We start from the raw sequence: 13142 nt of genomic DNA, 5'->3' as shown, positions 1-13142 counted from the left end.
CTTTTTTTTTTTTTAATTAAAATTGTTTTAAGAATCTTAAGGATATGTAGAAAATTTACTTGAATAAACCGCAATTGTAATTTCAAAGAATAAATAAACAACATACACAAGAAATAATTGCGGCCAAATTTTTTTGTAAAAACTAATTTTATTAATAATACATACAATTCTGCTTATAGGTAGAAAAAATGCCTGCACGCAAGCTGTCATTAAGATCCATGCAGTCGGCATTCGGGGGAGTTAAGTTAATAAGTTAATTGGGTTTGCTTGATTCAATGATGACAATGGTTTATCCAATCTCAATGATGATCACAAAACAATGCGGCTCGAGTACATCTGCTTGGGATTTTTTTCGGGGTTCGTCGATTCTATTGTACATATTTATATTATATACGTAATTCTTAAAGGTCTACGGATCTAAAGATATTAGCGTACTACTAGCACGACTCCTTGTTGCAGTCGACAAAGTTGCTGAACTCGGTGGCATTGGGCGGGCCCTCACTGTACAGATAGGTCACGGGCCACAGGCGGGCGGCGGCAAAGTCGCTGAGGCTCTGGAGTCCTCCGGGCCTCGGAGGATGTTGGCTGTACTCACTACTGGCCGCCGCTGCTTGCTGTGGATGCTTCTGTTTCTCCTTGCTACTGGGCTGGGACAAATGGGAGTGGGTTACGCTGTGGACGGATCCGGGCTGAGTGCTATTCTTCCCGGGGAAGTAACGATCGCTGCACTTGCGCCACTGATCGGGCTCATCGCCAACAAAGCACCTGGTTTGAGATTAAAATTTATATAATTACATTTTAGAGTTCTCCTTATTTACATACCATGGATAATCAAAGCCCCGACTGTAGCCGCAGGGATGGTCCGCCTTGCAGCAGTAGTCCCAGGATCCCACCTCGGCTGCATCCGTCTCGCAAGAATAGAATCCCGTTACCAGATTCTTCTCGCAGGGGCTGCTCCGGCGGCAGGGCTTGCCGGATACGGTGTAGTGGCGCCAGGCCACGTCGCCTTTAGCAGACAAGAAGCGGATTTAGTGGGGTCATGGAAGATTTGTTTATCGTTTTGGGTATCGTGGGGTAATCGGTGGCATGCAAACTGATTCTAGCTGGTTAGTAATTTGGAGGATTCGTCTTTTGTTTTGGCCTGGGATTGGGGGCAACTGTACATGCTAGTAGTAAACGTTATTTACACACAAAACACATTCTCCGCTACAAACTAAATATTTATATTAAATTCTAATAATACACAATTAATACTAAAACCGCAGCAGTTATCCGGTTATTTACACTTGGATCGAGGTGCAACAGGTTAGTAGGTTGAGTTTACCCGGTTCCCGGAAGATGTCCATGCGCCGGTCATTATTGACCCGCGATCCCCCAATGGTGTTGACCTTGTCCCGGCAAGTCCAGTCGAAGGGATTCCAGGCAAACAGCCAGAAGTCACGGTCCTTGGTGTGTGTATAGTGGACATCCAGTTTAAGTTCTGTCTGATCCAGATCTGAGAGCTCGCAATTAAAGGAACTGGCACGGGAGCTGGATAAAGTACAGCTTTTAGCAGTTAATTAAACACAAAATGTTTCTTTTCGCTTACCCATAACTAAAAGCAAAACATTTGAAGGGAGTCGTATCCCGGAAACGAATACACTCCTTCTTGCAGGCCATTTCCGAGGGCACAGATATAACCTTCTTGATGGCCGGAGGAAGTAATCTAGCGGGTGATCCATAGCCCAAATAGCAAAGTTTCTTGTGCTTTTCATCTACAATGGGCTGGATTTCACAGCCATGGCCATAGCTGGCTCTCTCAAATATATCAAAGGCGGCATCCAGGATGAGATGACGCTCCTTGTCCATGTCCCGCACTGGCCAATCGCTCAGCTGGCAATTGTCGATCACTCCAGCATGCCTCTGTTGGCCATACCGGAAGGCGAAGGCTCGGCAGGTGAACTTCGTTGACCGGATGCACTCCATCTCGCATTCTCCGACGGATCGCACGGTTAGCGAATCACGAACAATGGACTTGAAGAACCGTGTGGCATCGATGGCACGGAAGAAGCATTCTAATGAGAGTAGATTCAAATGAAGGGATTAAAGTAAATGGAAAACACACAGATAATATGAACATTAGCGATATATAGACATTTCAGGGTGCCATATTGTCGCCCCATGCATTTTTAAAATTTCTGAAGGGGGTCCTATAGAAATTTTGACAAAAAGTATAAAAAATATTTTGTTTTCAGATTTTGATGCAGATTGATAGAGAATCGATCTACAAATCGTTTAAGGTATCCCGCTTATGAATCTGATAGATATTGCCAAAGATACAGCTTTCGCAGTGTGCCATATTGTCCCCCATGTATTTTCCACATTTCTGAAAGGGGTCCTATAGAAATTTTGACAAAAAATATAAAAAATATTTTATTTTCAGATGTTGATGCAGATTGATAGAGAATCGATCTACAAATCGATTAAGGTATCCCGCTTATGAATCTGATAGATATTGCCAAAGATACAGCATTCGCAGTGTGCCATATTGTCCCCCCATGCATTTTCCAAAATTTTGAAGAGGGTCCTATAGAAATTTTGACAAAAAATATAAAAAATATTTTGTTTTCAGATTTTGATGCAGATTGATAGAGAATCGATCTACAAATCGTTTAAGGTATCCCGCTTATGAATCTGATAGATATTGCCAAAGATACAGCTTTCGCAGTGTGCCATATTGTCCCCCCATGCATTTTCCACATTTCTGAAGGGGGTCCTATAGAAATTTTGACAAAAAATATAAAAAATATTTCGTTTTCAGATTTTGATGCAGATTGATAGAGAATCGATATACAAATCGTTTAAGGTATTCCGCTTATGAATATGATAGATATTGCCAAAGATACAGCTTTCGCAGTGTGCCATATTGTCCCCCATGCATTTTCCACATTTCTGAAAGGGGTCCTATAGAAATTTTGACAAAAAATATAAAAAATATTTTGTTTTCAGATTTTGATGCAGATTGATAGAGAATCGATCCACAAATCGTTTAAGGTATCCCGCTTATGAATCTGATAGATAATGCCAAAGATACAGCTTTCGCAGTGTGCCATATTGTCCCCCCATGCATTTTCCACATTTCTGAAGGGGGTCCTATAGAAATTTTGACAAAAAATCTACAAAATATTTTGTTTTCAGATTTTGATGCAGATTGATAGAGAATCGATCTACAAATCGTTTAAGATATTCCGCTTATGAATCTGATAGATATTGCCAAAGATACAGCTTTCGCAGTGTGCCATATTGTCCCCCATGCATTTTCCACATTTCTGAAAGGGGTCCTATAGAAATTTTGACAAAAAATCTAAAAAATATTTTGTTTTCAGATTTTGATGCAGATTGATAGAGAATCGATCTACAAATCGTTTAAGGTATCCCGCTTATGAATCTGATAGATATTGCCAAAGATATAGCTTAAGCATCTAATGGATCTTTCCTTTGATTTTTCCTCTTTCCTTTCCTAAAATTGTTGAATTAAAATAGACTTACGTGCATTTCTGGGATCCGAAAGAGCGGTGGTAGGTCCCGTATCATGACGACGTGGTGGCTGCCGGCACACATCCATGTCATCCGCCATGGAGTAGATGTCATAGTCGCGATCCGGCTCGATGTCCACGTAGTAGTCCAGCATGTTGATTGGTCGGTCACAGAGCATGCAGTTGTCCCGTCCTGCCTGGTTGTATCGGTAACTAAAGGTGTGGCAAATAAAGCTGGGACGCTGATCCGAGCAGAGGCGTTCACATTCCGTCAACGTGGGCACATTGTAGGCATGTTTTACGGCAGTTTTGTGTAAACGGAAGCCCTCGCTGGTCTTTGCCGAGCATTCTATAAAGATTTTAGATTAATTTTTCTGTAAGGTTTTTAATTTTTTTTTCTTACCATCTGGTCCTGGTCTCCTAGTCCACTGCTGACGATAGTCGTTGCGGCGTCTTGGGTAATCATCTTCATAGCCAGATCCCGGATAGCTAAGCACAGAATTGGAATCACGATGGGGGCCTCCAAGCTGGAAGTAATTAAAGTCCTGCTGGTCCTTGCGACGCTGCGACTCACTTAGTCCCCAATAAGAGGAGGACGATGAGGAGGAGTGCTTGCTGCTGCCGCCGTAGCTTCCACCGTAATGACCCCAATTATCCTCGCCACCGATCAAATATGGAACAAACTTATTAGGCTTCTTGTACGGACCCGGTGCTCCCGGCGGACCTGCTCCGTCGCGGTCCAGATAATTGTGCGATGGTCGACTTGGTGGGCGGTAGGGCGAGAAGTCAGGTCCCGGCCTGAACGGAGGTCGGTACTTGTCAATGCGATCCGTTTCTGGACGTGGTGGCCTATAAGCGGAGCTGTCGTAACCAGAGCTACTAGGTAGAGTCTCCCAACGATCGGGTCTTCCGGGCCGATAGTGCGGCGGATCGTGTCGATCTATATAGGGATGATCTCCGCCAAAACTGCTGGGCGGGGTGTGACCAAAATAGCCGGAACTGGAACCCGAACTGGCACCAGAGCCATGCGAGGAGAACTCATAGGATGATGAGGAGGAAGAGGAGCTGTGTGATCCATGGAATTCCGCTGAGAAGGGAGGTCGGTGTTCATACGAGCCGCTTGAAGGACCCGAAGGACCACGATAATGATCCACTGCAGTACTGATCGGTGGTCTATACTGATCACGATCACGATCCCTGTCCCTGTCTCCATAACCTCCACCTCCACTGGGCTTGAAATACACTGGCTGACTGCTTATTGGTCCTTTGGAGCAATCCTGGCAAGCATTTCGTCTGCAGGTAGAGGGTGCATTACGATCCCTTTCATAGTAGTCATAATCCGGATGACGGAGCAGGTTGGCATCCCGACGATCCGGACTGGAGTAGAGGTCCATCTGGGCCAGCGGCATCTCCACCAGTTCGCAGTCGCCCTGCCCATGACCTGAAGGATCCAGCCGGTAGTTAAAACCTTCACACATGAAGCGCCTCTCCCGGCCGCACTCCCGCATGCACTCCTCTACTCGTTCACAGGAAATGGAGCGACGCACCCAGTGCGGTGCTATTCGCTTTCCGGCCAGGACTCGCCGGAAACAGGCTAAAAAAAAGGGAGATCAATGGGTAGTTGCAGTTGCAGATGCTGCGTCTTACGCAATTGTGGCCACAAAAAAAAAGATTGGAAAAAAATTCAAGCATTCAACGTTCGAAGTCAGTGAAGCGAGGCCAGAACCCAAGATCGGGGCTGGGTTACCTCATGGGTGTTGGAAAAGGTCTTCCAAAAAAAAACAAAAAATAATGGCATTCAAAACTTGAAGTTTACAGATTCCCAACATTAAATACTTTTGGCCAAACATTTTCCTTGGTAATCTGAACACGAGGAACCTCTTTTAAAAATATTAAAATGGAATTACCAACTTTAAACAATAACTAGTTGGAAATAAAGAACGGAAGAAGCTACTTTTCCATGTAGCATGTTTTAATTAAAATAATTTACCTATACCTTAAATTTTCCAATTATTTTTTCAAGTGCATTTATGTCCAAGTCTTGTTTCTGTTTCAGTTATGGGTCGAGTTGTTTTTCGATGTTGTATGTATTTTCGCGGCACATCCGCTGCCGTTTGAGTAAATTATGTTCGAGTCATGTTGGCTGCCGTGTACTTCATCAGAGATTATCTCCGGGAAAATTGCTAGCCGAGACGTTGGTGTTTTTCACGCAGAACGCCGACGCCATCGCCACCGCCAACGACAACGATGGAAATTATGCAAATTACTTTAATACGCACTCCGCTTTTTGGTTTAAAGTGCGGCCAAGAACTAAGCCTCCAAGTGGAATGACCTATAAGCCGAAGACCTATACAAATTAGCCCCTTACCTTTGGCATCCTCCACAATGATGATGGTGCTACTGAGATCGCTGTGCCGCGTAGGACTAACAAATTTTGATTCGTTGTCAGCAACGCCACAAAATAGAAGCGACAGTAACAGACAGGTAATCCGCATTTTGGGGGAGGGAGTTTATTGTTCTAAAACGATTTAACGCGGTTACGTAATTGCTAAATTTGACGTTCTGGGCTAATTAATTTCTGTGCAATGTCAAGCTCTTGAAACAATGGGCCAACATTGCCGTACTGCTCTCACACAGGACACGGATACCCGAACACGAAATTTCCGGACGGACGATTTTTGACGCGCAGCGCTGGCGATTCTAATCGCGAATGAACAGCGGCTATGGTCAAGCTTGCGGTTTTATACGGCATTAGAAAAATCGGGCAAGTTTTCGAGCTTTTACGTTTAGAAAAGCGACGAGCTTTTCGCTCGGGCTTGAACTCGGAAATCTCGAACATCTCCCGATCTACCGGGTCCACCAAACGCTCTCGGTTCATCCGAAGCCTTGGGTCTGCGGTTTAATGGGTGTTTGCTGTATATGCTTTGCATTTTTTCATTTTTTTTTCGGTAGAAGATACCTATCTTGGTCGATGATTCAGATGAAAATACGAGGGTACAGATCACTGGGAGATGCGATGATGCTGATGGGAGCAGCCAAGCGTTTCCAGACCTCGCTCAAGGATGCCGCAACACGAAGCGAGTCTTATAATTCCGTTTCAATAAGAGCGAGTTTAATGAGATACTAGGAAAACTAAACAGTTAACCGAATAAATCATAGGCATATTAAGTTGAATTATGGCTAGATTAGCTTCTTATAATTTGGCATGTAGATCAGGGTTAGGTCTTGAAGAGTCTCACAATGTAATTAATGAAAAATATAAATCTTTGTGAAAATCATAAAAATTAATTCGGATAATTAAATTTCTGGTAGAGAATTAAAAAAAATATATATATTTTCAGGTTAAACATAAACTTTTAAGTATATTAATGCAGCCTATCAAAAGTAATCCTTTTTTTGTTTTAAAAAATTCAAGTTTTTTGCTTAAGTCTTTCGTTTTTCTTGAACATAAAAAATGTTGTAACTCGTTATGGTATTAACTGATTTTTTATTACTATTTCCCCATCGAACCTGACCATAGATATCTGACCATCGATCATCTCAGCCGCCCCAGAACTTCCATACCACACCCCCTTCACCAGCAACCAGACAACTTGAGCGCATTTCCGTTTCTGAATCAATGTCACTGCTGTCAGGTGGTCGGTTGGCCGGTTGGTGGTGAGGCTATGAGCTGAAACCACAAATGTGGGTGGTTTCTATGTTTTTGTGCACTGGCTCCGTGTTCTCCATTTGCATACAATGAGTGCCGGAGGAGTGTGTGCATACAGAGTGCAGTTCAACTCAATTCCGTTCCATTCTGATCTTGCACAACTCCGTAAAAAGCCAAAAAAAAAATTAAGAATAAAAACAGAAATCGTATTTTAATATGGTGTGAGCTAAGAACGCTTCCGCCTCGAAAAGAGAATTGTATCCCAATCTTCAAGTGTAAATTACGATCTGTCCCACGCCAAATAAACGCAAATCTAACTAAGTAACTAACTAACTAGCAACACGCCAAGTCGGAAAACACACATAATTAATTGCGACAACGTCATCAAGTTTGGCATTTGAACTTGGATTCTCTTTGCCTTTTGGCATATAGTATAGGGCATGGCTTATGTCACCGGCAACGGCCGGAGCACCACCCGCCGGGTTCATGTACTCCACTTCGTCACACTTGGAAAACTCGAAAGGAAGTTGAGTCGAAATCAAAATACAAATCGTTCTTTGATGATCTGGCTTGGTCTAACTAATTTCAGAAATGTCATAAATCTTCTGCACTTGACAACTCAATTTCTTTTGTAAAACAATGAGATCATATTACTTCAATGGGGGCCTTGACAACGAAATTAAAAAAAGAATACATGTATTGGATAAACTAAACAGAGTACTATGGTATAGTCTAAAGACTAACAAGTTCTTATACAGAGATACTTCCTTTTAATTATGTCTGAAACTTAAAGACTGAATTATTCAATCTGAAATAAAAAATGTCTGGTTACCCTAGAAACTAAAGGTATTACTAAATTCTAGGAAGACCTAAATTTTCATGTCTATTAAGCTACTCCCGCCATTTATCAAAAACTTTGGCCACGGAATAATGTAGTATACCGTTCGCGAGTGGGTTAGTTTCGGAGCTTTTGGCTGTATTTTACAATTATTGTACGAGTTTGTATGCGAATGCGAATAATACTAATGTTTACTGCAACCACCTACCCACTCACCGACCCACCCACCCACTCATCCAACTCCACCACAACAGACCAGATCCGATGAGCATTATGCCCGACTAATGGGTTTAGTTTTGTTACGCAAATAAAAGCGACGGAATGTGGGTCAATCGACCGTCCGTCATCTGTCAGCTCGCCCCAAAAGCTAATGAGTTTTAGTTGTGCGCCATGTTAGCTCTAGAATCTAGATTTAGTTGATGCAACACCTTTTAAGTGACCCGTGTCATTTTCTGTTCTATGGTCTTGTAGGGTTATTGGGATATTTAGGGGATAGAACGAATCCAGGAATTATTTCGGGAATAAGGGTCACTTAAAACCGGATATTTTGTGGAATTACTCACCTTTCAGTTCGTCCATGGGGTAACCAAGGCGATCCCGATCCCGGTCCCTGTCCCCAGACATGGGACGTCCTGAAAATTAGAAAGGGGGGTTTACATTAGATTGTAATTTAAATATTTAAGAACCCATTTTAAAAACTAATCTCAGTTTCAACCACTTACTATTGCCTCCTTGCATAAAATCATCAGGGTTAAAATAGGTGGCTATGCTCTTGTCATCATCATAGCCTCCGTATCCGTCTCCGGGACGCATGGCACTTCCATTCCGGCGGACGTACTCGTCCCTTGGTGGAGGCGGAGAACCTCCATAGGGTGGTGGAGGGCGTGCTGACGGTCCGTTCATGCCGTACCCATCGTGGGGCGCTTGCGGTGGTGGATCCGGACGATTGGTGTAGTCCGGTCGTGGTTCACGATGCGGATCATAGGTGGGACTTGGGCGTGGTCCGTAGGTGGATGGTGTGGAGCTTTCATAGGGACGTGGCGGTGGCCCTGGCGGATAATCAGGACGATCGGCGGTGGGTCGAGGTGGCCTGGCCGCATAACTGGGCCTTTCCTCGGAAGACCCACTGGGTGGCCTTAATGTTGGAGGAGTATATCTCTCCGGAGCACCATAGCTATAACCATTGCCATAGCCCAACCCAAATATTGGCCTAGGAGGACCATGCGGCGTGGGTCGTGGCCCCTCATCCTCCGACGGGCCATACTGGGGTCGATAGCGTTCGTCCACTTCCGGGACATTGGACGCATAGCCACCTGGTATGTAGACCTCTTCGTTCGGAGCCGGATAGTTGGGCTCGTACAGGGTGGGATACTTGTAAAGCGGATACAGATCGTGCGAGAAGTACAGGCGATCGCCCACACCAGCGGGCGGCCCCAGCGAGGGCGTGGGTGGCCCGAGGGAGGGCGGCGGACGTGGCCCATCCGTGTGGGGTGTTGGGTTGACCACCAACACCGGGGTATTGCCCACGTCCAGAGGGCGATTGGGCAGATCCACCGGTGTCGGCCCAGGCGAGATGGGACTGGGACCCGGGATGGGCAGGGGTCCGGGGCCAATCGAATTGTCGCTCAAGTCGAAGCAGTTTGTCTTGCGCGTGTACAGATCAAAGTCGGGATCGAAAATCACGCCCCCCGGCCGCCCGCCGCCCCCCGAGCCGTACTGCTCCGATGACAATTGACATGTGCCGTTTCCGCGTCGATGAACACTGCAAAAAAATACAGATACATTGTATATGTAGATAAACAACTTAAAAATTGGGCAATCAACAAGTGACAGCTCACCCGAACGAGATGGCCTGACACTTCTCCCCCGCCTGGAGGCACTTCTCCTTGCACATCTTCAGCGAGTTGGTGTCTTCGGTGCGGAAGGTCTTCTCAAATGGCAGCATCGCCTCCAATGCGATCCGTTCGAAGCAGTCTGTCGATGTAAGATGCAAAATAAAATAGAGTTGCATTACAAAAGGTTCACCTGCCAGTTAAGCAACACCCTCCCCCTACAACACCATGCCCCGTCGCCTGGGTAACTATTACGTCACCCACTTGCACTTTCAAGGCCACCAAAAACTGGCTGCTGGCTGCTCCACTTCGTCCACTCTACGGTAGGTTAGTTTTATTGACTCTGCAATTGTCTCTATCCAATTGTTGGCGCTCTTTGTTCTCCATATGGATTTGAATTTGAATTTTTATTAAGTTTGCGTGCCGTTGGGACGCAGTTGACTGGTATTAACCCGTCGCCGACCCATAGAATTTTCCTTTTTGGCCAGTACATGAATAATTCAAAAAGGTCAAATATCATAAACAAAACAGAGTGCCATGCTTGATGGATTGGCCCCCAGCATATGGTCATTAGATGGACATGATCTTTTTCGAAGAAATTATCTCATTTTAATAATAATTAACCCAAAAATTGAATAAATTAGTTGGGATTAGAGTGTTAAGTATCCAAAGTTTTCTGAAGTTCTAAAGTTATAAGAACTTTAGAATGGTTTATAGAACTCCTTCACAATTTTATGAAAAAATCTCAAAAGGTTAAAGTTTTTTATTCTTTTGTAACGATTGTTTTTGTATAATTACATATGTTATTATATGTTTTCCCAAACATAAACATAAAAATATATGAATTCTAATAAAAGAAACCTATTAAGGCCAGTAATGACCAATTGTTTATGAAAACTATTAACTTTTATTGAAAACTTTAGTGCATGCTGCATTTTTTATATCTCTATTTATTTAAATATTAAAAAGCCTTTAATACCCCTTACTTTCCCAAACCTCCCCTGCCAACAAGTTAACTTACCATTGCGTGCCGAGACCAATTGATTGTCGACGGTCAATGCTGATGTGGAATCCCAGGTACTGATCAGGTGAAATGCGAGCAGCAGGCACTTTAATCGCCACCCGAAATTATGATCGCTAATCGCAATCATTTCTATTTTTTTTTTGGTGGTGTGGATAGGTATGATATATTGGATCGGATATGTCCAATATCCGTTTGAGCTTTCTTTTAGGACGGGCTCTCACTTGGCTCGCTTGTTAGCACTTCCCTTGGGCATTATCGGCGGTTTCACTGGGACGGACTTTCGGCCAGAAGAATTGCTCGAGGCACCGATGGGATGGACGGAAGATTGCGAACTGAGAGACGGCGATCGGGTCTTCGCGCGTAGAAACCTTCTGCTCTTTCTTCCGCCTTTCTTTGCAGTCGCGTGTTTAAAGCTTTGTTTCTTCTGATTGTTTTTTGTTTCTGTATCTTTGTATTTTTATTTTCTTTGGCTTTCGCGTTACGATTCGCTACTTTTCACATTCTTTTCACCGTTAATTATGTTGCCAAAATATGCAGATCGTTAAAAATGAGCCAAGATCTGCTTTATTTATGGGTTCGGGCAAAGAGCGAGACAGTGGATTAGAGAGGGAGAGCATGAGAAATGATTCTGCGGTTGCGGAAGACACCGTCTCTACATAATTATGATGGGTGGGGTGGGGGAGTCAATAACCTGACCAACCAAGCGTTGCCAAACTCTTCAGGCCTTCTTACAGACGCCGATGACGTCAGAGTTCAGTGCACACCACCAGCACTACCTATGACCTTTCTCTCGTACTCCTAAGTTTTGAAGTTGTCCGATAATTAAAAATTCTAATGACAAAGTGCTCATCAATGCGTAAATCCAGCATTTGTCATCGCAATGCCATCAAGTAATCCCCAGAAACAATAATAATATAATTTTTTTATAGTTTTTTTTTGTTAGCTGCCAAAAAACGAGGCTTGGGAAAAAAAAACTTTAGTGATTAATTAAAAGCTGACAGGCAAAAGAATACTTCTATAAAAATGTCTACTTTTTTTCTGGAGGAAAAATCGTTGCTATTTTCGCCATTCGACTTTCTTTTGGAACACGATTTGGGGCAAGAGGCTTTCCGCTTGCCGAGGGAAATTAAGCTGGGAAATGTAGCGAATATAACGGGAGTTTCCGTTTCGCTTTGACACTTTGCAAAATCTCCAAATCTCCCCAAAATTTCGGCTAATGACATTAAGAAAGCAACTCTTCACACACCTAGTTTCAATTAAGTTTTTTTCGGTTCTTTTTTTTTTAGTTTCTGGTTTAGCTTTAGCTTTATTTGTTATGGCTTTTTTTTAGTTTTTTTGTTATTTTAGTTTAATTCACTTTTAGGCCGTTTCGTTTGGTTTGTTTTCGCTGCGTCGCCGTTCGCACTCGTCGCCGATCCGCACTCGCTAAACAATTGAAACTGAATAAAATTCTGATTTAGTTGTGTTCGAAACTCATCGGAAGAGCAGAAAGCGGCGCAGACGCGACAGTGCTGTGGCAGCGCCGCCGGCAGAGGCTGTGGCAGTGGCAGAGCCCACCTAGCATCTCTCTTTGTATTTTGTTTTTGGTACACTTTAGATAAAAATTTTAAAAAAAATTTCAAAAACTTTTTCAACAATTTTTCAAAAACGTTTTTCAAAGTCAAAGAAATCTTTTTGTATTCAAAATATTTTTAAGAACCCAGTTTTCTAATTTATGCTTTAAGGGTCCATTTCCCTAAACTCTCACCCTTTTTTTCTTAGTGTAATTCAGTTGTTTATTTAGATGGGAGCTCAGGTGAGCCAGCGCCGGTAAAGTGTTTGGAAGTGAGGCGCTAGGAGGCGCTGGAGCTTGGCTCTGGAGATCGTCATCATCATTATCATCATTAGCATTACCTACGCTGCGCCCACTTGAGACTTGGGCCAGTGGGGGGATCCGGGTGCAAAGATACAAAAATATCTGCTTGGGGGTTCGTCGGATTTTCCTCAAAAGTCCCCTTCCCCTATAGCTGGCAATGACTCTCGAAAATTTTTAAACATAAAATTGTAACAAAAAGAAAAAAATTTAAAAGTTTCATGCACTTCAAATGCTCTTTCCAATATAGTTTTCTATTATTATATATTTTTTTATAAAGTTAACTATAACCATTTCCTCGACTGTAAAATGATTCTTGTAAACCCTTTTTTATGACATTTTTAGTGGTTGGTATTTAAAAAGTTTACGATTTCATTACTTCTTTCAGCTTTAAAGTTTTATGATAATTTAGTGAAAAAATAGTCACGTTCT

At 43.2% G+C, this 13142-nt stretch overlaps 1 protein-coding gene across 1 annotated transcript; it reads right to left on the bottom strand.

Moving 5' to 3' along the window:
* Positions 1 to 207: 207 nt before the first annotated feature.
* LOC108131802 (uncharacterized) lies at positions 208 to 10997 on the bottom strand. Its single transcript, XM_017250863.3, has 10 exons — positions 10856 to 10997; positions 9841 to 9976; positions 8725 to 9764; positions 8566 to 8634; positions 3919 to 5109; positions 3529 to 3864; positions 1589 to 2054; positions 1325 to 1530; positions 823 to 1006; positions 208 to 765 (listed from the first exon to the last, which is right to left on the bottom strand). The coding sequence occupies exons 1-10, from the start codon at positions 10983 to 10985 to the stop codon at positions 438 to 440; spliced, it is 4086 nt and encodes a 1361-aa protein (XP_017106352.2). The 5' UTR covers positions 10986 to 10997; the 3' UTR covers positions 208 to 437.
* Positions 10998 to 13142: the final 2145 nt, after the last annotated feature.

This window comes from Drosophila bipectinata, chromosome 2R (genome assembly GCF_030179905.1).
Source record: "Drosophila bipectinata strain 14024-0381.07 chromosome 2R, DbipHiC1v2, whole genome shotgun sequence".
NCBI lineage: Eukaryota > Metazoa > Arthropoda > Insecta > Diptera > Drosophilidae > Drosophila > Drosophila bipectinata.
This window is presented reverse-complemented; position numbering and strand designations above follow the sequence as displayed.

What these genes read in the sequence shown, in the direction of transcription:
- LOC108131802 (XM_017250863.3), bottom strand. Translation starts at nt 10,985, where the DNA reads ATGATTGCGATTAGCGATCATAATTTCGGGTGGCGATTAAAGTGCCTG. An exon ending in TAGGAGACCAGGACCAGATG is followed by an intron (nt 3,865 to 3,918) that starts GTAAGAAAAAAA and finishes AAATCTTTATAG; the next exon opens with AATGCTCGGCAAAGACCAGC. An exon ending in TGTTTTGCTTTTAGTTATGG is followed by an intron (nt 1,531 to 1,588) that starts GTAAGCGAAAAG and finishes TACTTTATCCAG; the next exon opens with CTCCCGTGCCAGTTCCTTTA.